Below are 27,746 nucleotides of genomic sequence, written 5' to 3'. Positions count from 1 at the left end.
GAAGGCGGGGGAAGAAACATAGTGCGCCGCTCACTAGTACAGCAGCGCGCACGAGGAGGAGAGGGAGAGGGGAAACAAGAGCCCGCGGCTGCAGTGGCGTAACTAGGGTTGGTATCACCCGGTGCAGTAAAACATGGTATCACCCCCTCCACCAACTATAGTCACCCCTCAGTACAGACCCCCCTCCACTAAGTATAGACCCCCCTCCATCAGTGCAGACCCCCCACTAAGTATAAACCCCTCCCTCAGTATAGACCCCCATCAGTATAGACCCCCCAGGACAAAACACCCCCTTTATCAGAATAGACCCCCCTCAGGACAAACCACCCCCTCCATTAGTACAGAACCACCCCCCTCCATTAGTACAGAACCCCCCAGAACAAACCACCCCCCCCTACATTAGTTTAGACCCCCAGGACAAATCACTCCCCCTACATTAGTATAGACCCCCAGAACAAAACACCCCTCCTACATTAGTACAGACCTCCCAGGACAAACCACCCCCCCCACATTAGTACAGACGCCCAGGACAAATCACCCCCCTACATTAATTTAGACCCCCCAGGACAAATCACAACCCCTACATTAGTACAGACCCCCAGGACAAATCACCCCCCTACATTAGTACACACCCCCAGGACAAATCACCCCCCCACATTAGTATAGACCCCCCAGGACAAACCACCCCCCATACATTAGAACAGACCCCCCAGGACAAATCACCCCCCCACATTAGCTTAGACCCCCCAGGACAAATCACCCCCCCCTACATTAGTATAGACCCCCCAGGACAAACCACCCCCCCTACATTAGTACAGACCCCCCTACATTAGGCTAATTAAAAACACCCGGGCTGCAGCTGGAGAGGAGAGGACGGTGTGCAGCCGCGCCACCCGGGTGGAGAATAGAGTGTCAGGCTTGGGCAGCAGGCGGGAGTTACACACAGGAGGAGAAGTGGAACACGTCGGGGTCGGACTCGGACCGCCCGCCCCCGTGACATCACTGCATGGCTGCAGCTGTTCTCTCTCTGCACACAGAGACAGCCGCTCTGGTCTCCGGCTGTTTCGCTCTCCTCCTCTGACAGGAGGAGGGAGGGGGGATGGGCACAGCGGCGGTGTCGGTGACCAGCGGAGAGAGCCGCCTATGGACAAGAGGAGGAGAAGGAGGGAGGGGAGCACTCTGGCGCTTCAGCACCCCCACCTCTGTGGCGCCTGGGTGCACTGCACCCCATGCACCCCGGCCAGGATCGGCCCTGCACAGTCCATAGTTCCTAGTCTATCTTGGGAGCTTGCAAGAGGCATTGACTTTTGTGGAACCATAAAGAATGAACATAGACCTATACATAGGAGTAAGTTGAATGACAGCAGTTTTTCCACCATTTACTGTATATTGGAGGAATGCTGGGCTAAAGGGCTGTTGGAGACTTATATCTCTGATGTGTTCACCGATACAGTCCCTGAGTTGTTTAGTTTTCCCAATGTAAAATTTACCACAAGGGCACTCTATCATGTACATCACCCTTGTAGAACAATTTAATAATCCACCGATGTTGAAGGTTCTACCGTCTGCATATCGAGCAGCACAGTTGTGCAAACACACATCCTAGCATTGCAACAGGTGTGGTTGGCAGCAGATTGGATGGGTGGTAAGAAGTAACCCTGACACTGGATAGAAATGTGCTATGTGCTTATAAGAATTGCTTTTAAAGATTTGATAACCTGGGCATTGTTTTTTCCTGCAAGAGTGTTTAGCTTTACAGCCAGCCTGCTTCTGCTTGCTCTCCTATATTCTTTATGAATCTTTTGGCTTGCTTTTTGCCTTACTACATGATCTTGACTAATTTTATAGCAACACCTACTAATCCGTGATTACAGGCTGAGAGATAAAAGTCATTGCCAACTATTTTTTTATTGACCTGTAATTATCTAAACAAGGGACCTACATCCATACAGGGGATACTTGTCTTATCAGTAACTATGTGAAAATAACCCTAAATGGTAGATACCTGTTAAGGTGGATGTGTTTAATATTGGCTCATGAGCCAATACTATTTATGTGGCTGTTATGATGTTAGTCTAGATTCTGAGTTGTAGACAATTTCTTCTTACAGTATATATATATGATATTTTAGTTACATGGACCACACTAACCATGGTGCGCTGGCATGCTCTTATATAATTACTCCATAGTGTGTTGTTTTATTAATTTTGTACAAGCAAAAAACTTCCTTTACCCCACCTAAGTGAGGCCAACTCCTCATTATTTGTGTTCCACATGCTCTGTCTCCTAGACAATACAGCTCACAGTGGGATGATTTAGCAGCCATGTCAATCTAGAAAGCAATGGAAGACTATTCTCAGATAGTTGCTGACTGATAAGCTATAGCAGTGATGGCGAACCTTTTTGAGCCCGAGTGCCCAAACTGCAACACTGCAACACAGTGCCAACACTCAATAAGTGACAGCTGCATATAATGGCTGCAAGGGCCTCTCACCAATCCCAGCGACACAGCAACAACACTTCCTTTGAACAGATGTCCTCTCACTCTCAGCTGCCCTTGGCGGTGGCGACACCCACAACTGGCACTGCAGGGGCGGTATCCTCGCAGCTGCTCTGTCCCCTGGCTCACAGCATGCTGCTCCAGTCTCTCTCTCCCTTGCAGCTATGACTCCTCTCTCTCCAGGTTGTGATGCTGGGCTGGACATTAAAATGGACCCATAGTCTTCTGGGACTACATGTTCCATTCTGCACTTGTCCTGGCTCCTCATTGATCCCTGGCTGCAGCCTATGGGGAGGCAGGAGGAATCAGAGTGGGTGGCTATCTCTACAAGCGCTGCTCTGTCCCTTTCCAGGGCTGCTTGACAAAAGAAGGGGGCGAGTGGGGGAAATACACTGACAGCACATGCTTGCTTCTCCCCTTGTCACAGCGCCACTGCACTTCTCACTCCAGTAGCTTTGCCGTGCGGGGGGAGGAAGGTTTAGAGAGTGCAGGCAGTGGCAGCGGCGGTGGCTTCCCAATATAGCTGGCGTGCCCACAGAGATATTTATAATTAAAGTATTACTAAACCCAGGACCCTGGGTCCTATATCTGGTCTCCCACAGTACACAGAATATGGAAATGCAATTATTTTAGTAAATATAAACAACTAAATACCTTTTCTCATCAGCAGTATATAGCAGTCTTGTGACTTCTATCAGTGTCTGGTTAAAGATTGTAGGAGGAGCTTTCATTCTACTCTGACTGTCCTATAAGACTGCAGGACCCTTGACCCTCTGTCTTGATAGTGCTGATTGGCCCTGTTCTGATCACATGCACCCTCCCAAGAAAACGAAAAACCTCTCTAGCTATACACACCAAACTGAGCATGTGCAGAGTGACTCCAAAGGCTCTGTCACATCAGGAGATGGATTAGGGACAGTGGAAAAAGGGAAGGATCAGAGAAGACAGGATCAAACAGCCTTTTTACACAATGTGCAGGATTAACCCCTCAGGTTTAACAGTAAATATACCAAGCATGCTTTACTGCATATACAGACTGATTTTACTGTTGTGCGTTTAGTAATACTTCAAGTGCTGCCACACACAGTTTCTTTTTCTAATGGGAGGCCATAGTTAAACTTTAAGACCCCTTTCACACTGCAGCACTGTGCCGTTAGCACTTGTTTTTGTGGCACTTTAGCAGTGCTTTTGCAGCACTAGCAGGCCGTTTTTTTTTAAGGTCCCGTTACAACGGGACCTTAAAAAAAAACTAAAAGACCCGTTTTGCGGCGCTTTCAAAATGCTTTTAAGGTGATTTGAAAGCGCTGACCATTCATTTCAATGGCCATGGGTGTTTTGCGAGCGCTTATTAATAGTGCCCCCAACCCGCTCCAAAGATGCTGCTTGCAGGACTTTTTCTAACGTCCCGCAGGCACACTGCCCCAGTGTGAAAGCACACATTGCAGAGAACGGGAGGCAGTTTTCAGGCGCTTTACAGGTGCTATTTCTAGCGCTAAAATGCCTGAAAACTGCCTCAGTGTAAAAGGGGTCTAAGAAACAGATACTATATTATAACATTGCTGTGGATGTCATGTCTCGCAGGCAATATTTTACAATATTAAATTCAATAATAAAACATATAAAAAAAATGATTTTTTTTGTGCAACATTTAGGTTTTTGAAGACATACCCCTAGATCCAGTGCCTCGTTGAGCAAGCCATTCCTTTTGCTGTGCATGTACGCAGTTGAACTTCCTGTCTTGGCCACTCTGATTCTTGCAAGTCTGGCTTTCTGCATGACAGAATAGACAATATTTCCACTAAGTTAAACATTTGCTTTGAAAATGAATATATAACTTGTGCAATTCCATTTGAAATATAAATACACTATAAAATGCATTAACTCTTTTGCAAATACAACCTTTTATTTATTTCCTATAATTATATATTGTCAACATTATCACACAATACTATACAGATTATGTAGGACCATTTACATCACTCACTGCCCCTTAATGACTTTACAGTGTAGCAACTGGGGTTAGAAGCAGTAAGGATTCTAATAATAAGGATGATCAGGGGATACACATGCACCTGTGTTAGCGTTGGACTGTGGACTAAATATTTCACCGTTTAATACAAATATTACCATCATAAACAAAGAGAAGAAAGTTGAATCAACAAACTTGATTTGTTGTAGCTGTATTAGTGCAATTGTGACAGAGAAAATTGAGTACTGTCCGTGATACTTTTTTTATTTGCACTAACATACAATTTTTCAGGACAAGCTTTCGGGGTATGTCCCCTTCTTCAAGGTCCAAGCAGTACTGATTCACAAATTTTTAAGCAGAATGTTAAAGAAGAAAGAAAAAAAAAAAAAGGGAAAACCAAACACATACAAATCAATGGTAATAAAGATAGCAGCAGAGTTAGTGAGATAAGACAGAGGGAGAGCTAGGGGGGGGAATGCAGGGGGGCGGGGGATACTAATCACAGAGCGGTCGTAAAACTTTAGCATAATGTGTAAGGAAACCAATATCTAAATTCAGGCCATTATTCTTCGTGTCAAAAAGAAGTATCATTCTTAGTTCAAACGTTTTCCTTTCCTGGATAGTTCTGAAATTCCCTTTAAGAACTAAGACATTGAGGTCTTCTATGGTGTGGTCCGATTGTGAGAAATGATGTCCCACAGGTGTGCATAAACTGTCTTCTTTATGTTCTTTGATGGTATGTCTGTGCAAATTCATCCTCGCTTGCAACAAACAAAATGCTTCAGTGCAAGAGTGCTTTTTTATGTTGGCAACTGCAATTATACTCTGAATGTATCTTTCTTAAACTGAATGTTAAAGAACAGTAATCCTCTTAAAGTGGATTTCCACACGCAAAAAATTTTTTTTAAAAGTCAGCAGCTACAAACACTGTAGCTGCTGACTTTTAATAAGGACACTTAACTGTCCAGGGAGCTTTCAATTTCAGACCCCCCAAGGCCGATCCGTCCATTGGATAGGGTGCAGGCGCTGCTATTGAAAATAAGGGAAACCGGCAGTGGAGCCTTCAAGTCACAAGGTGCTTTCTGAATGGCCCCATCATCTTCTGGGACACACACAGGTCCCGGAATGCAGCGGGGGAGAAGGAGGAGGGCTCGCCGCAGAAGAGGAAATGACGCACTGCGCCGGGGCCGAGCTAGGACGGAAGTACACTATGTACTTTAAAAAAGGTAAGAAAGAAAAAAAAAATGTTATCCAAAAATGAGGGGTGGAGGGGTGGAGGGGTGGTCTTTACTTTAAGACCAAGTTGTAAAAGTGGGTGGAACTCCGCTTTAAGTCTTCTCATATTTTCCTACATGCTGTATTCATTTAACTCAATGACATTTAAAAAAAGGAACAATCTATCCATTTTCCACCTAGATTTGGTCTGTTTAATGCAACATTTTAACAGATATTTCCAAAATGTTGTATATTTTCTAATTTGCATAATTAATCTATACCAAAAAGAAGCTTGCAGTTTGCTTCACTGCTCCACTATGTATAATAAATGATCCTTTAAAAATATGTCTGAAGCTAAAACGTTTTTATTTTTTATTTTTGGATAGAGTAGGGAATGGAGATTTCCCTCCACTTTTTTCAGGAGTGGACACTTTTAATCCCTTCCTGCCCAGGCCAATTTTCAGCTTCTCACATTTTGAATGACAATTGCGCCAGTGTCATGCAACACAGTACCCATATGAAATTTTTATCGTTTTTTTTACACAAAGCTTTTTTTTGGTAGTATTTAATCACTACTGGGTTTTTTATTTATTTATTAAATAAATGAAAAAAGGCCAAAAATTTTGAAAAAAAAATGTTTTTTTCTTTGTTTCTGTTATACAATTTTGCAAATAAATAATGTTTCTTCATTAGTTTAGGCCAAATGTATTCTGCTACATTTCGTTGGAGAAAATAACAAAAATCAGTGTATATTATCTAGTCTGCAGTGTATGGTATATATGTATATCTGAAAATTGATCAATCCTGATGTACTGATGGATCTCATTTCTTGAGGCTTGAACAGTAAATGTCAGAACAGTACAAATATCCCCCAAATTACCCCATTATGCAAAGTAGATAGTCCAAAGTATCCATTAAGAGGCGAGGCGCGTTTTTAGAGTTTTAATTTTTTGTCACAGTTTTGGAAGAAAAATGCAGCTTTATGTTTGGAAGAAAATACACAATACACTAGACACCTTATCATAATTTTGAAACATCGTGAATGAAGCTTCATGGTTTGAGATGTTTTGCTGCCATAGCGCCTGAAGTGCTTAATATAGTTGAACTTGGCATGCGTCTATCCACAACCCAGCTACAGACCTACAATAACCCATATAGTAAACACAGGCTTAAATCAACAGGATAATGGTTTAAATGTAAGAAAATGTGTACCCTGTAAATCATAATACAGACTTAACACAACTGAGATGTTGTAGCGTGACCTCGAGAGAGCTGTTAACAAAAGGAATCCCAGAAATATCATAGAACTAGAACAGTTCTGTAAATAGAAAAAATCATGCCAACCACTGAGGGGGACATTTATTGTTTTTTCGCACAGCGAGGCAACGTTTAACAGGAGCATTGAGACAGATTATGAGTCTGATATTGCAGCTTGCTTTATAACTAACGTGACAATAAAACAAAATAAAACCTGCTCCTGACCACTTAAATGTGCATGTGTTTTCAATGAAAATCTTAGTATTCTCAGTTCTCTCTGCACACCCTTACATACAGTTGTGCTCATAAGTTTACATACCCTGGCAGAATTTATGATTTCTTGGCCATTTTTCAGAGAATACGAATGATAACACAAAAACTTTTCTTTCACTCATGGTTAGTGTTTGGCTGAAGCCATTTATTATCAATCAACTGTGTTTACTCTTTTTAAATCATAATGGCAACAGAAATTACCCAAATGACCCTGATCAAAAGTTTACTTACCCCAGTTCTTAATACCGTGTATTGCCCCCTCCAGTTCCTGTAAATTCTTGGGCTGTCTTGCATGAACGGCACGTTTGAGATCTCCCCAGAGTGGTTTAATGATATTGAGGTCAGGAGACTGAGATGGCCACTCCAGAACCTTCACTTTATTCTGCTGTAGCCAATGACAGGTGGACTTGGCCTTGTGTTTTGGATCATTGTCATGTTGGAATGTCCAAATAGGTCCCATGCGCAGCTTCCTGGCTGATGAATGCAAATGTTCCTCCAGTATTTTTTGATAACATACTGCATTCATCTTGCCATCAATTCTGACCAAATTTCCTGTGCCTTTGTAGCTTACACATCCCCAAAACATCAGCAACCCACCTCCATGTTTCACAGTAGGAATGGTGTATCTTTCATCATAGGCCTTGATGACTCCTCTCCAAACGTAGCGTTTATGGTTGTGTCCAAAAAGCTCAATTTTGGTCTTATCACTCCAAATGACTTTGTGCCAGAAGGTTTGAGGCTGGTCTCTGTGCTGTTTGGCGTATTGTAAGCAGGATACCTTGTGGCATTTGTGTAGTAATGGCTTTCTTCTGGCGACTCGACCATGCAGCCCATCTTTCTTCAAGTGCCTCCTTATTGTGCATCTTGAAACGGCCACACCACATGTTTTCAGAGAGTCCTGTATTTCATCTGAAGTTATTTGTGGGTTTTTCTTTGCATCCCAAACAATTTTCCTGGCAGTTGCGGATGAAATTTTAGTTGGTCTACCTGACCATGGTTTGGTTTCAACAGAACCCCTCATTTTCCACTTCTTGATTCGAGTTTGAACACTGCTGATTGACATTCTCAATTCCTTGGATATCTTTTTATATCCCTTTCCTGTTTTATACAGTTCAACTACCTTTTCCCGCAGGTCCTTTGACAATTCTTTTGCTTTCCCCATAACTCAGAATCCAGAAACGTCAGTGCAGCACTGGATGAAAGATGCAAGGTCTGTCAGGAGTCCAGAAATTCATTGACCTTTTATACACACACACTAATTACAAGCAAACAGATCACAGGTGAGGATGGTTACCTTTAATAGCCATTCAAACCCCTTTGTGTTAACTTGTGTGCATGTTATCAGGCCAAAATCACCAGAGTATGTAAACTTTTGATCAATGTCATTTGGGTAGTTCCTGTTGCCATTATGATATAAAAAGAGTAAACACAGTTGATTGATAATAAATGGCTTCAGCCAAACACTAACCAAGAGTGAAAGAAATGTTTTTGTGTTATCATTCATAGTTACTGAAAAATGGCCAAGAAATCGTACATTCTGCCAGGGTATGTAAACTTATGAGCACAACTGTACCTATAGTAAACTGTTAAAAAATATAAGGATTATTTGCTTGTATATATTGCAATACGTATTCAAGCTGGCTAAATAAAAGAAAGTTATCCCTCTATGGCTAGTCCCTACTCTACTGTGCAAAATGTCAAACATTTACTTGCTCATAGCACTTTAACATATCAATATGGCGTAAATTGACACAGTTGGAAGGGAGATTTCATCTTCTGTTGAGTAAAAAATATGTCTCAACCTGATGAAACTCTGCCCCAAACCCAAAGGTAATTATGTTGCAGACCTTTGCACCTACCTGTCAGGATTACAAGTTCAGGGGTCACAATTACACAAAAATCCAAAAAACTGTTGCATAGACTTTCCTAGCTTAGGGGGCAGCTTGATTTGCATCTAATTTTGTTGCAAATGGTCACTGCTGCTAAAAGGACTTCTTTCAGTTGAGTTAACATGCTGGACTTTAAAGCATCTTTCATATCTTTATTGAACCCAACTTTACATAGTTACATAGTAGGTGAGGTTGAAAAAAGACACAAGTCCATCAAGTCCAACCTATGTGTGTGATTGTATGTCAGTATTACATTATATATCCCTGTATGTTGTGGTCGTTCAGGTGCTTATCTAATAGTTTTTTGAAACTATCAATGCTCCCTGCTGAGACAACCGCCTGTGGAAGGGAATTCCACATCTTTGCCGCTCTTACAGTAAAGAACCCTCTACGTCAGTGGTCATCAACCCTGTCCTCAGGGCCCACTAACAGGCCAGGTTTTAAGTATTACCTTGGGGAGATCCAGACTAGAATGCTGCAATCACTGAGCAGCAAATGATATCACCTGTGATGTATTTCAGTTATCTTGCAAACCTGGCCTGTTAGTGGGCCCTGAGGACAGGGTTGATGACCACTGCTCTATGTAGTTTAAGGTTAAACCTCTTTTCTTCTAATTTTAATGAGTGGCCACGTGTCTTGTTAAACTCCCATCTGCAAAAAAAGTTTTATCCCTATTGTGAGGTCACCAGTATGGTATTTATAAATTGAAATCATATCCCCTCTCAAGCGTCTCTTCTCCAGAGAGAATAAGTTCAGTGCTCGCAACCTTTCCTCATAACTAATATCCTCCAGATCCTTTATTAGCTTCTTTTTTTTTTTTTTTTTTTTAATTATATAATCTTTATTTATTTTCTTCATGTTTACAAATTAGAGATAAATACATACATATCAAAATAGAAAAACCAATAGACAAAAGAACAAGGGCTATTTATCTCTGTTAATTCCTTTAACTCCTTATTCCTTTTATCCCTCCCCATATCCTAATGTATATTTTGGGCCTTACTTGCTTTCAAGATTCATTTATTTCTGCGGTGCCTTCCTTACTGCTTCCACTTTGATCTTTACATAGGGTATCCCATCTTCTCCAACCACGGTCTCCACATTTTTCCAAATTCCTTAAGATTTCTTCTCTTTATAAAAATTATTTTCTCCCTCCATATTGTTTCTGTAACTGTATCAACCCAATCTTTTACCGATGGAGGCTTCACTGATTGTCATCTCTGCGCTATTAACTTTCTTGCCTGAAAGAGGCATCTCAACACTACTTTAGTTACTACGGCTCCTCCAACTATTCCTTCCCCCACACCCAAAATACAGAGTCTGGGGTCCATTTCCAGCCTAGTGTTGTATATCATATTTATGGTTTCGAGGATCTCTGTCCAATATTGGAACAGTTTCGAGCACTTCCAAATCGTATGTAGCAAGTCCCCGATACCCCAACATCTGGGACACCTGGCATCTGCTCTCCACCTGAACCTGAACAGTCTTTTAGGTGTATAATATGTCCTATGTACCAACATCAGGAACGAGACCTTCTGTGCGGGCGAGACCGACACCAGGTGTCCTCTCTCTAATATCCTCTTCCATCGCTCATCCGATATTGTCCCTAGATCCTCCTCCCATTTTCCCCTACTTTTAAGCACTTCAGGTCTCTCAATACTTCTTCCATATATATATGGGTAGATTTCTGATATAAATCCCCCAGTCTTACTCAGGTTGATTATTCTTTGGTAAATGTTGGTATTACACCAAACCGGGCCTTGTTCCTCAAACTGAGCATTCAAAGCGTGTCTAATTTGTAAGTATTTATAAAATATGTGTTTAGGTATATTGTATTCCTCTCTCAGTGCTGTAAATGTTTTTAGCGTTCTTCCCTCGTATAGCTGGGCCAGCCTATTTATTCCCTTAATTTCCCATTCTTTAATCCTTCCTATCGTCTCCAGCTCCCAGAGGTTCCTATTATCCCAGAGGGGAGTATATTCTGTGACACCACCTTGTCCACTTAGTGACTTTACCGCCTTCCATACTTTCATAGCTAGCCTTACTCTGGGGGTTTTATTAACAAAGGAATCAGCCTCCAATACTTCCAACACGGTCTTGTGGGGTGCCCCTAGTATCATTAATTCCTTATTTATTCCTCCCCCAGGGTCTTTACTACCTCTAAAATGTTGTAGTTGGGCAGCCAAAAAATAACTCAGAGGATGTGGGACTGCCAAACCCCCCTCCCTTGTTGACAACTGTAGGGTCTGTAGGCTTATCCTGGCCTGACCTCCTTTCCATATTAATCCTCTAAACAGAGTATCAATTTTTTTAAACCATTTCCTGTGTATCCAAATTGGAATTTTATGTAATAAGTATAATAACTGTGGCATCCACAACATTTTAATCAGGTTGCATCTCCCGGCGACCGATAAAGGAAGGCGCCGCCAAATTTCAGTTTTCTTTTTGAACTTAATCAGAAGGGGGGCTATGTTGTTATTATTATACTTATTTGGGTCTCTATTTATATGTATACCTAGGTATTTCATAGTCTCAACTACATCCACTTGGGGAGTTTCTGAAAATGTTAAGTTCTCTATAGGGTCCACTGGCATAAGTGCTGATTTCTCCCAGTTTATATCTAAACCAGAGAGTCTACCAAATTCACTGAAAATACTCATCGCGTGCCGAAGTGATTGCTCTATATCTCCCAAGAAGAGGAGGACATCATCTGCATATAATGCGATTCTCTCCTCACCTGTCACTCTCCTGAATCCTTCCATAAATGTACTTGCTCTTATTGCAATAGCCAATGGCTCAATTGCAAGTGCAAAAAGCAGGGGTGACACTGGAAACCCCTGTCTTGTCCCCCTCTCCAATAGGATCTTATCTGAGTAGTCATTATTGACTCTAATTTTGGCACTAGGTCCATTGTACAGAATTTTTATCCACCTAATAAAGGAGGGGCCGAAGCTAAATTCTCCCAATACTCGCCACATATACTCCCACTCTAAGCTATCGAAGGCTTTAACCACATCTAAGGACATCACTGCCCTTTATTAGCTTAGTTGCCCTTCTTTGTACTCGCTCCATTTCCAGTACATCCTTCCTGAGGACTGGTGCCCAGAATTGGACAGCATGCTCCAAGTGCGGCTGGATCATAGTCTTGTAAATGTAACATTTAAAGTTTCTGAACTCCTTAAAAATTTCAACATTTCTGCATAAATAATATTTAAAACATTATCAGTCCTAAACTAGATCATAAAAACACAATAAAATGAAATAAAAAAGGTCATATATGCTAATTTGTTGAGTAAAACAATCCAATTTTACTAGTTTAGTATACGCCCAAACCGGCATCTCAAGCTGTCATACTAATTATTCGTCAGAATTCCTCCAACTTTATCAGTCCAGTAAACACTGTGTTCAACAGTACTTATGGGAAAAAGGAGGCTCAATTCATTTGGACTTGCGGCTGTTTTCCTAATGCTTAAAACTGCAACAGCCTTTTGCCTCAGCTGTATTTTATATTGTCCCTTTAAGTATGCTTCTTAATACTTAAGGCGGCAACAACTTCTACCTCAGTTGTACTGTATTATTTATAATGCCCTTTTAAGAAAGCCTCTAGTTTTTTCCAGGACTTTCCAGAATCTTGGAATTCCCTATAAAAGGGGCTTCTCTCTAGCAGTCTTCTCTCAGAGTGGTCAGCTGCAACACTACAAGCTTGGGCGTACTTCTCTCCTGTTCATCTGTATAATGAAGACCCTGATAAGAAGACTGCTTGAGAAAGCTGAGAGCCCTGGAGGGGAGGAATGGCTACATCGGTGCCTGGAGATTAATGAGGGACAAGACAGCCAGTTCAGGGAATATTCCAATGTTGAACAGCACAGAGCAGGAACAGGAGTTAATACCTCACAACAACAAGGAACTTCAGCCTCCTACCTGTGTGCAAGCCTGCATGAAGATATGCTGCCTACAGTTTGTCAGCCTGTCCAGCCACCACCCCCTGCAGCTGAATCTACCTGAAGAGAAGCCAGTCCAGTGCTGCCATCGCAGGTCACAGCAGAGTCTCACTCCAGAGCTTCCGAGTACCTCTAGAGCCATGTCTGGGAGAGAGGAGGTGCAGCAGGTCTCTGTGAGAGAGCAAGGTACACACAACTCCAAAAGAAAGCAGCCTCTCTCTCTCCTGTCCGTAGGTGAAGTGGGTGGGCCGGAGTGCAGCATGATCTCCCTCTGCATATTCCTCCCCCTTTTGCCACTCGTATCATTGCAAGTCCATCTGAAACTCTATCATCCAGGTGCCATCTGCTGGATGAAAATCAGACTGCAGCTTCAATACCTCAAATGAATTCTCCAATTCCTATAGGTGAGCAAGCTGTTATTGATAACCGGGTTAACATTTCTTCTTTATCTAAGCTTGTAGATTCTTTATCAAAAATAGCAGAAGCCTTGTCTACTTCCAAAACTGTGTCTACACCAGCGGTTCCTGCTAGTGAGCATAGTGCTATCCAGGATTCTTCTGCACAAGTTTGGTCTAATTTAACCCTGTCTAATCCAGATGTACCAGTAATTATCACTAACTCTTCCTTTTCAGTTCCTGAGACTTGTTTAAAGGAATCTCTTCCGTGTGAAGTTTTTCCTCTTGCTTTTCACCTTTCTATGTCCATCAAAGAAAAAATATGGAAGGGAGAATATATTGACATCCTGTCACTTTTACCATTTTTCTAAGGAATTTAATTTGAAGCAGGAAAAGAAAGGTGATGACAAGTTAGAGGAGGATTGGCATAGACCCATCGCCAGAACATTCCATGACTGGTTGCATGCCTTTTGCATATTTTCTAGTATTATCGGTGAAAAATTCCCTAATAAATGTAGTGGCTTATTCCAACATTTGGAGATAGTCCTGGAAGCATATATAGAAGTTTTAGGCTGGTTTTATTATGACAGGCCTTATTGTCAAAGTTTGTCTGTGTACCCCAATTTACACTGGGGTATGAAGGACGTAGGATTATGGCTGAATTTTATTGTACCTCAACGATCAAATTTTGTTAAACAGCCGACCACCAATCCCAATATTGCTTCTGCTTATAAGAAAGGAATTTGTCATGCCTTTAATGAGTCACAATGTAAATGGAATTTTTCTTGCAGGTATAAACATAAGTGCTCATTGTGTGGTGGCACTCATCCACTCTCCAAATGCTTTAAGAGATCTACTATGACTACACCCACACAAAAGGATATTTTTGCAAAAGGCCTGCACACCTGTGAGGCCGAAAAACATGCATTATTGGCTATGCCTTATCCAAACAAGGCAGCTCTACTTTTTAAAGGTTTTGCTGAGGGTTTTCAGCTCCCTATTTAAAGGTTATGGTTGTTCTTTAGTTTGTAGATTAAAATCAGTTGAGAAGTTTAAACACATTGTTAAGGAGAACATTTTCAAAGAAATTTCTGAAGGAAGGGTATCCTGTCCTTTTTTATCTCCTCCTTCATCCATCATCTTTCATTCCCCAAAGGGGAGTCTTTAAATGATCAAATTGATAGCTCACTTTTATCTGTCCGTTATTCAACATTTGATGACGCCATTAGCAAGATAAGAAAATGTAGTTCTGGTACCTTGCTTGCCAAGGCAGATATCAAATCAGCCTTCCGATTGTTACCTATTGCACCAGAATGCTTTAACTCCCTTGGTTTTTACTTTGAAGGGCAATTCTTCTTTGACAGGTGTTTGCCCATGGGCTGCTCGCTGTCTTGCTCCTATTTTGAAACCTTTGCATCTTTTCTGCAATGGGTCATTGTACATGAATCCGGTTTTGATAATATAATCTATTATTTAGATGATTTTTTGTTTTTTTGGCCCTCCTGATTCTTCACTCTGTTTTTATTTACTAAAGCTTTTCTTTTGTATATCAAATCATTTTGGAGTTCCTTTAGCTTTTGAGAAAACAGTTTTTCCCACTACTTCATTGGAGTTTTTGGGAATAATTATTGACACCTCTTTAATGGCATTCATACTACCTGAAATTAAAATAGAGAGACTTAAGTCTTCTATTCTGTTTTTTCTTCGGTGGACAAAAGTTTTGTTAAGAGAACTTCAATCCCTTTTAGGCCTTTTGACATTTTCCTCTAGGATTATGCCAGTAGGGAAAATTTTTTCCAGACGTCTTTCCCTGGCCTCTTCTAGATTGAAGTTACCATTTTTGCATGTCCAGATGAAGCAGGATCTTAAGGAAGATCTGCTCATCTGGTCCCAGTGCCTTGATGACTACAATGGTAGGTCCTATTTTCAAAAAGATTTTGTTTTTGACTCAGAATTGCAACTTTATACGGACACAGCGGGGTCAAGGGCTTTGCAGCAATCTTTAAAACACACTGGTGCTGTGGCATCTGGCCCCATTCTTGGATAGTTAAAAAAGCTACAAAATGTATTGTGCTATTGGAGTTATTTCCAATAATTGTAGTTTTGGAAGTGTGGAGTCATTGGTTTGCTAACAAGCGCATTATTGTCCAAACGGATAATAAAGGCGTTATCTTTGCAATAAATTGTTTGATAACAAAGACTGATTTGGAAATTCAATTATTGCGATACTTTGTTTTTCTATGCCTAAATCTTAACATTTGGGTAAAAGCAAAGTTTATCCCTGGAAAATTGAACAATATGGCAGATGCTCTTTCTCACTTACAGATTTTGCGATTCAGGCAGCTGCTCCCAAGAGCAGATCTGGAGGGTATATTAGAAATGATAGAAGGGTTTGGCGCTGTTCCTATTTAGTTTCCTACCTCCATATAGGTTACTAGATTAAAATAAATTCTTAGGTGCACCGTGCATATATCAAATATTAAATACAAATTAACAATATGAATTCCCAAGTATACCGTGCATGTGTCAATTAAATATTCTGTTGCAATATTGTGCAATCATAGGTGATACATAGACATAACTTAAATGCTTACATATGTAATATTGCTAGGGAGGGAAGAAAGGGGGGGGGGAGGAGGAAAGGGGGGGGGAAGGGAGAAGGGAGTGAGATAGGGAGGTGGGGAGGGGTGTAGGAAATCTGTTCCCAAGGAAAATTACAATAACAAGATAAAGTGCAAATGTGCTGGTGCAATCCAAAAGGCAACAGTGACAAGATAAAAGTGCAAACGTGCTTCAAAATTCTTTAGTAAGTCTCTTGTGTCATATTCTTGTGCTGTGGTGATAATCCTTCACTTATAATATCTCTTTGCTCTGAAAGTGCAGCCACTCACCAGATCACTTCACCCCTGCGGGGGTAGTAGGCAGTTACAGTTTTATCGCCACTGTACAGCGATCGCTGGCGGGCTCAGGATCGTGGTATATCATATATAAAAAGAGAGGGAGTGCCCATAGCGTAAAATTGCTTTAAAAAAGTTTTATTACACAAAATGAAAGGGTACTCACACTTTTACAGTAAAAATCAAGCGAAATGGTAAAAACGTCAAAACCGTCATTAATATCCTTCAGCGCTGGTACAGGAGGTGATGTTTGGGAAGCACAGATTAGGCCACGCCCTACGCGTTTCGTCGTTAGGACGTCTACGGGAGCGTATTTCATATTGTTAATTTGTATTTAATATTTGATATATGCACGGTGCACCTAAGAATTTATTTTAATCTAGTAACCTATATGGAGGTAGGAAACTAAATAGGAACAGCGCCAAACCCTTCTATCATTTCTAATATATCTCAGCTGTCCCCATTTTAGGGTGACTGCCTGTTGGGAGGCAGCAGTTCCAAACTTTACCAATTAAGTCTTTATGTCCACTGCGCGGGTTCACCATCCCTTTACTAGATCTGGAGGGTGTTGTATGCCCGGAACATCTATGGGACTTGATATGACCATTGTCAGCAAGTCAATACAAAGTTCTATAGCAGCCAATACATGGACTGAATACTCATTCACATGGCAGAAATGGTTATCTTTTAATATGATTTGTGGTTTTAATGCAATTTCGCCATCCGAGCACACAGTTTTAGCCTTTCTATATTCTTTAATGCAGCAACATTTCTCTCAAAGTCAGATGGTACAAACTCTAGCAGGAATTTTATTCTTCTTCAAACTTTGTCAATTTCCTGCTTTTAGCAGCTATTTCTCTGTTAAACAAGCACTCAAAGGATATAGAAAGGCATACTTTGTGGCTGATGATAGGCACCCCATTTCTATGGATATTTTGAAAAAGCTTTGCTCATCTACTCATTTAATTTACTTTTCTTCTTATGAAACCTTGATATTTAAAATTTCTTTTGTTGTGGCCTTCTTTGCAGCATTAAGGGTATCAAAATTGGTTCCAAAGAACAAAAAAGGTGGGTCAGGATTGGGTTTTAACACTATAGTTCTTTTACCCTCTAGTGCCAATATTCTGATCAAAAAATCCAAACCTGACCAGCTGCGAAAAGGTCATTGGCTCAATCTACAAGCTGATATCTGCCCTGTTAAATTAATCCCTGATTTTATTCAATCCAGACCTCTTGGTATGGATATTTTTTTTTTAATTCATGAAGATTCCTCTCCAGTCACAAACTATCTTTAATTCTGTTTTAAAAAAATGTTTGGCTAAATAAGGTCTTTGGGGTTACATATTTTCATCCCATTCTTTTCGCATAGGCGGAGACACTGAAGTTGCTAGATTGGACCTTGAAGATTAAATTATGAAAAAGCTGGGAAAATGGGATTCTCAGAGATTTAATCTGCATATTCACCCTAAATTATCTCTTTGAATTTTCAGGTTTGAAAACTTTCATTTGGATTATTGGATACTCCTTTATTTACTGGGCTCGTAAGAGAGCTTCCCAGTGATGCTATACTGAAAATCTTGGCTTGCATCCTGACAATTTTCAGGTTTTTTGGAAGGGAATAGGGGGTCTTCAATGGTGTAATTTGTACTTTCATCTCAGTTGTTTCAGTATTGGCCTGTTCCAACTATCTAAGTGATACACTTAGGGGGGGTATGATTTAGGTAGAATTAAAACTTTGGATCTATTACTTATGATAAAGCATGACCCACAGCATTTTAAAATCACATTTCCTGATACTACTATTATTTTTTCTGAAATTATTCCCCTGATTGATCTGGTATTCTCATGATTTAAAACCCTTGGAGAAGATTAGGAAATGAATTAACAGGTCCATCGAGAAATTCATGCCTATCATCAATGGTTTCTCCTTTCAGCATTTTGAATTGGAAGGAGGTATTCAAGGCCTGTATAAACAGGATGGTATCCATCTGTCCAAAATTGGTCTTGATATTCTTAATTCAGGGTTACAATCCTGCATAGAAATGGCTGCAATTAATTGGCTTTGATTAATTTATGCTTCAGTCATGAGGACTGAGCAGATTTATTGCTTCAAATGCATATTTTGAAAGATTGTTATAAATTAATTTTGTTAATTATTTAAACCAATAAAGTGCCATGGCCATGTTCACGCCATTCTTTTGGTGTGTTTGTTTTGTTTAGAATATTGCAGCCTGCAATCCCATGAAGAGTGACCCATTAAACTCATAATATGTGTATGATTTTTATTATATAAAGTCTAGATAAAATGGAATCTGGGCTCTATTTATTCTGCTTTTGGTGCTTTTCTCCATGCACGCCCACTTTACAAACCAAACTCTCTCAGTCAAGATTAACTATGCTTTTCCTTATGCTACTAGACTTAATAAATAGATAGAAAGGTATACTATATTCACTTGTTTTAAACATTTTTTTTACAATTCTTCAGTTGCTTCCTGGTTTCTGGTCTAGGCTAAAATAATGCCATACATCCTAGAAGTCTTCATGTGCATTTTCTTTCTTTCAACTGAAGGAGGAGAGGATGGGCTTTCTTAGCTAAGCACACCCTCCTGCCTGCAAATGCAAAACAGAAGAATTCCAGTAAGTAAATGCTACATAAATCATCTGCCCCTACTCAGGATGGCTGTGGCTAGAAATGCTGGGTGTTGTTCAAAGTGATTTCTCCACAAATTAAAGCATTGATAGTTGGCTGAGTTTGAAAAATTAATTAAATAGTGTTTTTAGTTTGTGGTACTCAGATACTGGTAAGTTCCACTTTAAAGCATATCTGTCTATCGCTCAAGGACTCTTTTGGTGATTTACCCTCTGATTCTTCTTCTTGAGTTTTTACCTCAGATGAGGCCATTATGAGGGGATCCCACTCACTCTGATTTTTTATTGATGTTATATTACTGAGACAACAGGATGACCTGGAGCAGGTGATAATGGGTAGGGACATCAAAAACTTCCAGGCAGACAGGAAAAAAACATGGAACTATCTTATTTCAGGGAGATCTTGCTGTTTGAGTATCGAAGACATATCCACTGAGGCTGCAATTACAACTAGGTGGATTGATACTTTTAACAAATTGTGTTTATTAGCGTAATTTAACTAAAGACACAATTAAATTTTAAGAGCCATTAATGTAGAAATCTAGGTAATTCCAACTGTATTTGACATCTGCTTTTAAAATATGTTACAAATGGTTATTTTTGTGATTTTTGAAGGTAAATATGTGGCAGTCATATTTATATTTATATAGCAATCTGATGAGCAAATTTGAATGTGACTACAATGCCTTATGATATGCGGCAGATAGCTGAATGCTATTTCTGGGACAGAAATAAGCACATATTTCTGGCAATAACCATCATGGTTCTTGCAGCTTAACCGAGAAATGTAAGATATAGCAATGAAAACATTACAGATATCCTTTGTAACTGATTAAAAGAAACTGTAATGCTACCATAGAAGAGAACTGGCTGGCGTGATAATTTATTTCTGTGCTCAAGAGTCTACACTCTTCCCTGTCTCTAATAGAGTGAATCAAGCAACCATTATCACAAGTCATCAAACGGTACCATTTCCTTTTAACGCAGAGCATTTTTGTTCGGATACTGGCCAAGTACTTGTAATATGCTTAATCAAATGCACCAAGTGCTCTCTCTGTTTTCCTGATGTGCTTTCAAAAAAAGCCTTAATCCTTTGCTATTTTTTTGCGTTAACAAAGGTAAATACATGAGAATAGAGACTGTCATAATTATATTTGGACACCATTTAGACTGTAATATTTTGATGAGCTAGTGCAGAACTGTCCTCCTCTCTACCTAATTAATATTATCTAATTTTCATTTGATTTGAAAATGTACCAAAGTGTTGTATTTGTAGAGGTAAATATCACTGCTATCACTGTTCCAAAACCTAGAAATAATGAGAACTTCATGAATAGTCTGCATTTGTATTGTGCTGTACTTCTAGCTGCCAATCTGGCTAAAATCAGTTGGCAGAGGATGGAAATTAAAATTCAGCCTCTCAGATACAAAGCTGTATGGTACTGCTAAAAACCATTTATTGGCTGGAAAGGAGCAGTTTCAACTGTGAAACTAGACATTGGTATTTAGGTGAAGTTAGACTGTTACTTCTGTTTTTTTATTAAAGAAAAAATGTGACACCCCAACACACATTTGTCAGAACGATATAAACCCAATAAACCGACAAATTGATTGCCATTCCCATAGCAAGAGGCCCATGAATGTGTGGGTCTAGCACTGGAATGGATGACCTAAAGGCGAAGTTGACCCTTTAAAAAAAAAAAAAAGAAAAGAATAAATGCAATTTTTTGCAAGTAAAAAAATGTGCATTTATCATTTTTTTCTTAGTAGCCTGCAGAGCATTACACCCACAATAAGCAGATCTTAGGTGCAATGTCTGGCTCCTGCAGACTCTCAGGATAGCTGTCTGTCCATACCTTCTATATGGGCAGGCAGTTACCTGAGAGCAAGAAGATCAATGAACTAGGATGCTCACCAGTACCTTCACAGTTCATTGCGAACTACAAGCTGTCAGCCACAATGGCTGAGGGTACTCGTAGTCTATTCATCTACAGGAAACTGTGAATGAATGATGCAACTGTGTGGGTGGAACCCCATATGACTGTGCTGTTTTCAGGGGGTGCAAGGGGGACATCCTCCGGATGCTGTCACATTGGAGGCTGTGGGGACTGGAGCACAGTAACATGTTACACCCTATATACAAGTGTTACATGCTTTAAAGGTGAACCTATACTTTAAGAATGGGGCTCAAAGGAAAGGTCTGCTTTCAAAACATCCACTTGAGAGTCCATGTGCAAGCAGCTTCCCTGCTTGCTACTCCTTGCCATAAAACTAGTGCTAGTTAGTACTAGGTTTTAGGCACTTATCAGTTTACATAATTAAAAGATTTTAAAAAAATCCAATATACTTTCTTCACATTCTTAATATTTGCAAATACATATATCACTAACCAGCTTCCTATGGCTCTTTGTAAAATCCCAGCTTCACACAATTGCCATCTTCAGTGCAAAGGATTGAACTTTGCAAAGAACACAGCAAGATGATCGAGACTACTTGGAGTGGAGAGCCAATGACCCCATAAAGGAGGGCACACTGCTGAAGTCCCTGAGACACATGACAAGCTAAGTAGTGTGTAAGAGGCTAGTAGGCAACCACAAGTGAAATAGTAGTTTGGGTTATTTCTTCATCAGTAGTGAACCCCCTATCCCCAGCATGTCCAGATTCATTAGGGCTTAGGAAATAAGCAGATAAATACCCAAGTAAGTGATGTTGTTAATAATAATAATAAAAACATATTATTGTTATTATTATTATTATTGAAATGGTAAGCTAGTGTAAAACGCAACCTCTTCTTCAAGCAAATTCCAGGCAACCTCGGTTCTTTTCCAGAGAGTGTAGAGTTTGTTGGATCTCAGCAATAGATAAATATGAGTATCTATAACAATACAATGACAGATGTCTTAAGAGTCTTCAAAATACTATATCTTAGCAAGGATATAAATACAACACACATCCAGCATCCTCTGACTCACCTGAGCAAGCCAAAACCAAGACCTTGTAAGAATATCTTGCAGCACTGAGGAAGTGGGTACACAGGGAAACAAGCAGAAAATGAGAACACACTGAGAAACAGAGGAGAAACAGGCAGGAAATGCAGGTAATGATAATGAGGGGCTGACAAACACACAGAGAAACAGACTGGAGCAGACAAACAGGAAGGAATGAACAAGATAACTCAGGTAAGAAACAGACAAAGGAACATGAGGGGCACAGGTTACACAGGGCTGACAGCTCAAAGGGCATATAGGCAATACAAAGAAACATAGTAAATACTGAATGGAACACTGAGGAACACACAGGGTCTGGCTACTAGCGTAGAGGATGTATCCTGGATGGCAAGTATGCTTTCCCATTGGTTGAGTTATGGACGATTTAAAGTATATGTGAACCCTTCCTTACCTTGTAAACCAGCCCATTCACTTTAAAATAGAAATGAAATGTAAAACTCTCGTGTGTGTCTGTGTGTATATTCTCAGCTGCATAAAGGACTTATGCCGCGTACACACGGTCCGACTTTTCGTCTACAAAAGTCCGACGGACGCCGACGGACTAAAGCTGGCTGACAATCCGATCATGTGTGGGCTTCCCCGGACTTTCACTTGACTTTTCCAGCCTCAAATCTGACGGACTTTAGATTTGAAACATGCTTCAAATCTTTACGTCGTAACTACGCCGGACCCAGAAATCCGCTCGTCTGTGTGCTAGTCCGACGGACAAAAACCCACGCTAGGGCAGCTATTGGCTACTGGCTATCAACTTCCTTATTTTAGTCCGGTGTACGTCATCACGTACGAATCCGTCGGACTTTTGTGTGATCGTATGTAGGCAAGTCCGTTCATAAGAAAGTCTGCCGCAAGTCCGCCAAAAGTCCGCCAAAAGTCCGTCGAAAGTCTGTCGGACAGGCTGTCGGACTTTTGTAGACGAAAAGTCCGACCGTGTGTACGCGGCATTAGAGAGATGAGAATGGAAAAGCAGCACAATTCTTGGCCATTGGAGGACAGGATGCAGGCAGTGCTCCCAGCACAGCCAAAAAACTGACTGAACTGGGATGGATGTGCTTCTATGCTTAACATTTTCTGTCTAAAATAGGGAAGCAGGGGGTCTGGCAGCATCATCAGGTATTTCACACAAAGGAATACAAAGAGGACAGGGTGAATTTTTAATACAAGTACATGGTACAACAGACACACATCAAGAATATGAAATGTTGGGGTAACATATTCTTTAAGGGAGACAATAAGAGGTATGTTTTTAGTACTCAGTGGTTTTCTCTGGGTGAGGGGTTCCAGGGTACTCCACTTGGATAGGAGAGAACTGATTTACAGTACTCCCTGGATTGGTAAGTCCTCGTTTGTGACCCAGAATTTGGAGGCTCGTAGAGATGTTGTGTGAGAGGTAGCCTCCAAACACTGATTGCAGGAACTTTGGTCCCAAAAAGGTTAACCCAGCGGCAGGGGAGGTCTGAAAAGACGCAGCAAATAGTCAATACATTGTGAGGTAGTGGAGTGTTGGTTCACACCTGTGAACAAGTGTGGATGTTCTGGCAACTAAGTAGTTGTTTTACTGAGCTCTATCTTCTAGAAAATCACCCTTTGCAGGGACACTGGTCAATGATATATCATTTCTCTTCCTGCAGGCAGCCAGTAACTGTCTTTGCAGCAAAGTGGACTGTGTTTTTAATTTAATATTATCGCTTTTCAGTATTTGTATCGCTTTTCATTTAAAAAATAATTCTTTTTGGGTTCATTTTGTGTGTTTTCATTTTGTGTTGTTCATATACAGTGGGAACAGAAAGTATTCAGACCCCCTTAAATTATTCACTCTTTGTTATATTGCAGCCATTTGCTAAAATCATTTAAGTTCATTTTTTTCCTCATTAACGTACACACAGCACCCCATATTGACAGAAAAACACAGAATTGTTGGCATTTTTGCAGATTTATTAAAAAAGAAAAACTGAAATATCACATGGTCCTAAGTATTCAGACCCTTTGCTCAGTATTTAGTAGAAGCGCCCTTTTGATCTAATACAGCCATGAGTCTTTTTGGGAAAGATGCAACAAGTTTTTCACACCTGGATTTGGGGATCCTCTGCCATTCCTCCTTGCAGATCTTCTCCAGTTCTGTCAGGTTGGATGGTAAACATTGGTGGACAGCCATTTTTAGGTCTCTCCAGAGATGCTCAATTGGGTTTAAGTCAGGGCTCTGGCTGGGCCATTCAAGAACAGTCACAGAGTTGTTGTGAAGCCACTCTTTTGTTATTTTAGCTGTGTGCTTAGGGTCATTGTCTTGTTGGAAGGTAAACCTTCGGTCCAGTCTGAGGTCCTGAGCACTCTGGAGAAGGTTTACGTCCAGGATATCCCTGTACTTGGCCGCATTCATCTTTCCCTCGATTGCAACCAGTCATCCTGTCCCTGCAGCTGAAAAACACCCCCACAGCATGATGCTGCCACCTTCATGCTTCACTGTTGGGACTGTATTGGACAGATGATGAGCAGTGCCTGTTTTTCTCCACACATACCGCTTAGAATTAAGGCCAAAAAGTTCTATCTTGGTCTCATCAGACCAAAGAATCTTATTTCTCACCATCTTGGAGTCTTTCAGGTGTTTTTTAGCAAAACTCCATGCAGGCTTTCATGTGTCTTGCACTGAGGAGAGGCTTCCGTCGGGCCACTCTGCCATAAAGCCCCTGACTGGTGGAGGGCTGCAGTGATGGTTGACTTTCTACAACTTTCTCCCATCTCCCGAGTGCATCTCTGGAGCTCAGCCACAGTGATCTTTGGGTTCTTCTTTACCTCTCTCACCAAGGCTCTTCTCCCCGTATAGCTCAGTTTGGCCGGACGGCCAGCTCTAGGAAGGGTTCTGGTCGTCCCAAATGTCTTCCATTTAAGGATTATGGAGGCCACTGTGCTCTTAGGAACCTTAAGTGCAGCAGAATTTGTTTTTGTAACCTTGGCCAGATCTGTGCCTTGCCACAATTCTGTCTCTGAGCTCTTCAGGCAGCTCCTTTGACCTCATGATTCTCATTTGCTCTGACATGCACTGTGAGCTGTAAGGTCTTATATAGACAGGTGTGTGGCTTTCCTAATCAAGTCCAATCAGTATAATCAAACATAGCTGGACTCAAATGAAGGTGTAGAACCATCTCAAGGATGATCAGAGGAAGTGGACAGCACCTGAGTTAAATATATGAGTGTCACAGCAAAGGGTCTGAATACTTAGGACCATGTGATATTTCAGTTTTTCTTTTTAAATAAATCTGCAAAAATGTCAACAATTCTGTGTTTTTCTGTCAATATGGGGTGCTGTGTGTACATTAATGAGGAAAAAAAATGAACTTAAATGATTTTAGCAAATGGCTGTAATATAACAAAGAGTGAAAAATGTAAGGGGGTCTGAATACTTTCCGTCCCCACTGTAGGTGCAATTTTATGTATTTTGCTAAAATGTTATTGATCTAAAAATATTTTTAGATAATCTTTATGCACAGTAAATGTGTTGTAAAGACATATCTTTTGAGCACTTCACATTGCAACTAATTTTTTACAAGTAGAAGTGGGTTACAGAAACCACATTTTCATAAGCTTTTTTGGAAGGATTCACGATTGTCAGGTGGATATATATATAATTTTATGGTAATATATAACCTCACTTTACTGATGCCCAAAACTATTCATAGTGTGATCCACACTTAAAGGGGCAGCAGTTATATGTTAACCAATTATAGGTTGGCACCTTCTTCATTTTGATCATTTAATCCAGTGGCACCAGCCTGATCAAAAACACTGAGTTGCTACCTGGACAGGATGATCCTTGGCTTTCTCATCTTCTTCAGGGCATCTGATCCTGCTGTCTTCAGTTGTGGCAGTTAGAGGGTTGAATCAAACTATTTAACACTGGCAAAGAGGGTGGAGTCTGGGGCGGAGCCAAGGGGGGGCAAAATAACATTTCGCCTAGGGTGTCAAAAATCCTTGCACCGACCCTGTTTGCGGTACCCAAAAAGCAGACAGAAACCCTTAAGCCATGTGTGGGACTAGTATATTGGCAGGGAGCTGTTATGTTTTTTTGATTGTACCAGGGTTATGGATTGTTTATTTTTGCTGAAGAAAGCTGTTTTTGTTACTTGTTTGAGAGTCCAATAAAGGCTGTTTCTTCTACAAGTGGCTGGCTGGTAATCCCAGGCCCTTCATGTTACAATATATTTTGATATATATATATATATATATATATATATATATATATATATATATATATATATATATATATATCCTACAAGTTACACAGAGGCCAGCTAGCACTGTGAAGAGGCAGCATGTCATTGATTAGGTGTATCTTCTTTATAAGAAGCAGGTGAGAGATGGTTCTCCCTGAGATTTGATGGTGAGGATGGATTTGTTTGCAATTTCCTATTGCTTCACTAAAACAACTGACAGACAGGACTGATGAAGTATTGAACATTAGAAGAACTGATATATTTGTTAGGTAGAGTCACTGCATTAAGCCAGATTCATACCTAGCATATTACTGATGTAACGCTTAACTATGGTCAGATGTTGGGTGTAATTTTGCAACACTAATAAAGGGGGGGGCAAATGTCAAAGCACAACATGCATACTTAACCATTAGGTGGACATGAGAAGAAGAGGTTGATGGCTGATTTTCCAATAAACATTTTACAAGAATAACATTGTCATGCCATGTTTATTTTAGAATGTCCCTGCATACAACTGCAGTCATGATCGGTACCATTGAGTATGGAGCTAAAAAAAAAAAACTCTTATGCATTATAATGAAACACAAACAAAATCACAAAAATCGCAAATGTGTCAATAGATTTTTTTTCCATCGTAGAAACTTAAAACAGAATTTTAGGCAAGCAGTGAAAATAGGCAACTGAAATGAATACATTTTGAACTGCCTAGTTTCATGACTCACACAGTTCTTTAGTTGCATAAGGGTAATTCTTCTGTAGTTGTATAAAGGTATTTTTCTTTGTCAAACTGAAAGTTGTAAATATATAGCTAGCACTCTAGATGAGGGAAACATTTGTGGTGCAAACCTATTTTTGTTCAACTGCTTTTTTTTCAGTGAATGCAGGTGCAGGTGTTGGATGCCTATTGTGCACACTGGGCTTGGCTTTTTTCACACCTAACTCACACCTAACTAGTACTATAATTTCTAGGAAAATGTCTGTCTAGGACTTTCGTGTTATGGTCTGAAGATTATATATATATTATATTCCTGTGTCCCCACTGTAGTGCATTGATACTGGGCAGTGTACTGCCTGGGGAGGAACTGTTGGAGGTGGAGAGGGAAAGGAGGAAGGTTATAAGCACACGTGTTATGAGCACGTGTATGTGTGTATCACTTATCTAAAATGCAAGTGAGCATGTCAGTTAGTGAGGTCAGGGTGAAGGAGTCTATAATCCTATCCTCCCCAGTCTACACAAAGCTGCCCTAATTTAACGAGAATGAATATGTCACTTTGGAGGTATGTAACTTCATGTACACAGAATAATCACATATACCAGGTATGAACGATTTTCACTTCATCTTTATCCATAAAATGGCCCTTGAATATATATATATATATATATATATATATATATATATATATATATATATATATATATATACGAAAAAAAAATGGTGACAGCAAATTATACATATATTTATATATACTTTATATTTGTACATATAAAATAAAGTATGATCTTTATTCTTGTGTTTTTGTTTCTTCTTTTCCCCCTTTCTTGTTTTT

The 27,746-nt window shown here is 40.2% G+C and overlaps 1 protein-coding gene across 4 annotated transcripts in view; it reads right to left on the bottom strand.

Moving 5' to 3' along the window:
- KCND3 (potassium voltage-gated channel subfamily D member 3) overlaps positions 1-27,746 on the bottom strand; it is an 856,217-nt gene that overhangs the window by 70,674 nt on the left and 757,797 nt on the right. For all 4 annotated transcript variants that reach the window (XM_073615736.1, XM_073615735.1, XM_073615734.1 and 1 more), the window contains exon 5: positions 4,169-4,270. In XM_073615736.1, the coding sequence (XP_073471837.1) occupies positions 4,169-4,270 (102 nt within the window). The remainder of the gene's footprint in view (positions 1-4,168; positions 4,271-27,746) is intronic.

This window comes from Aquarana catesbeiana, linkage group LG02, assembly GCF_042186555.1.
Source record: "Aquarana catesbeiana isolate 2022-GZ linkage group LG02, ASM4218655v1, whole genome shotgun sequence".
Taxonomy (NCBI): domain Eukaryota; kingdom Metazoa; phylum Chordata; class Amphibia; order Anura; family Ranidae; genus Aquarana; species Aquarana catesbeiana.
Note: the sequence above shows the minus strand (reverse complement) of the source record. Positions and strands in the feature narration are given on the sequence as shown.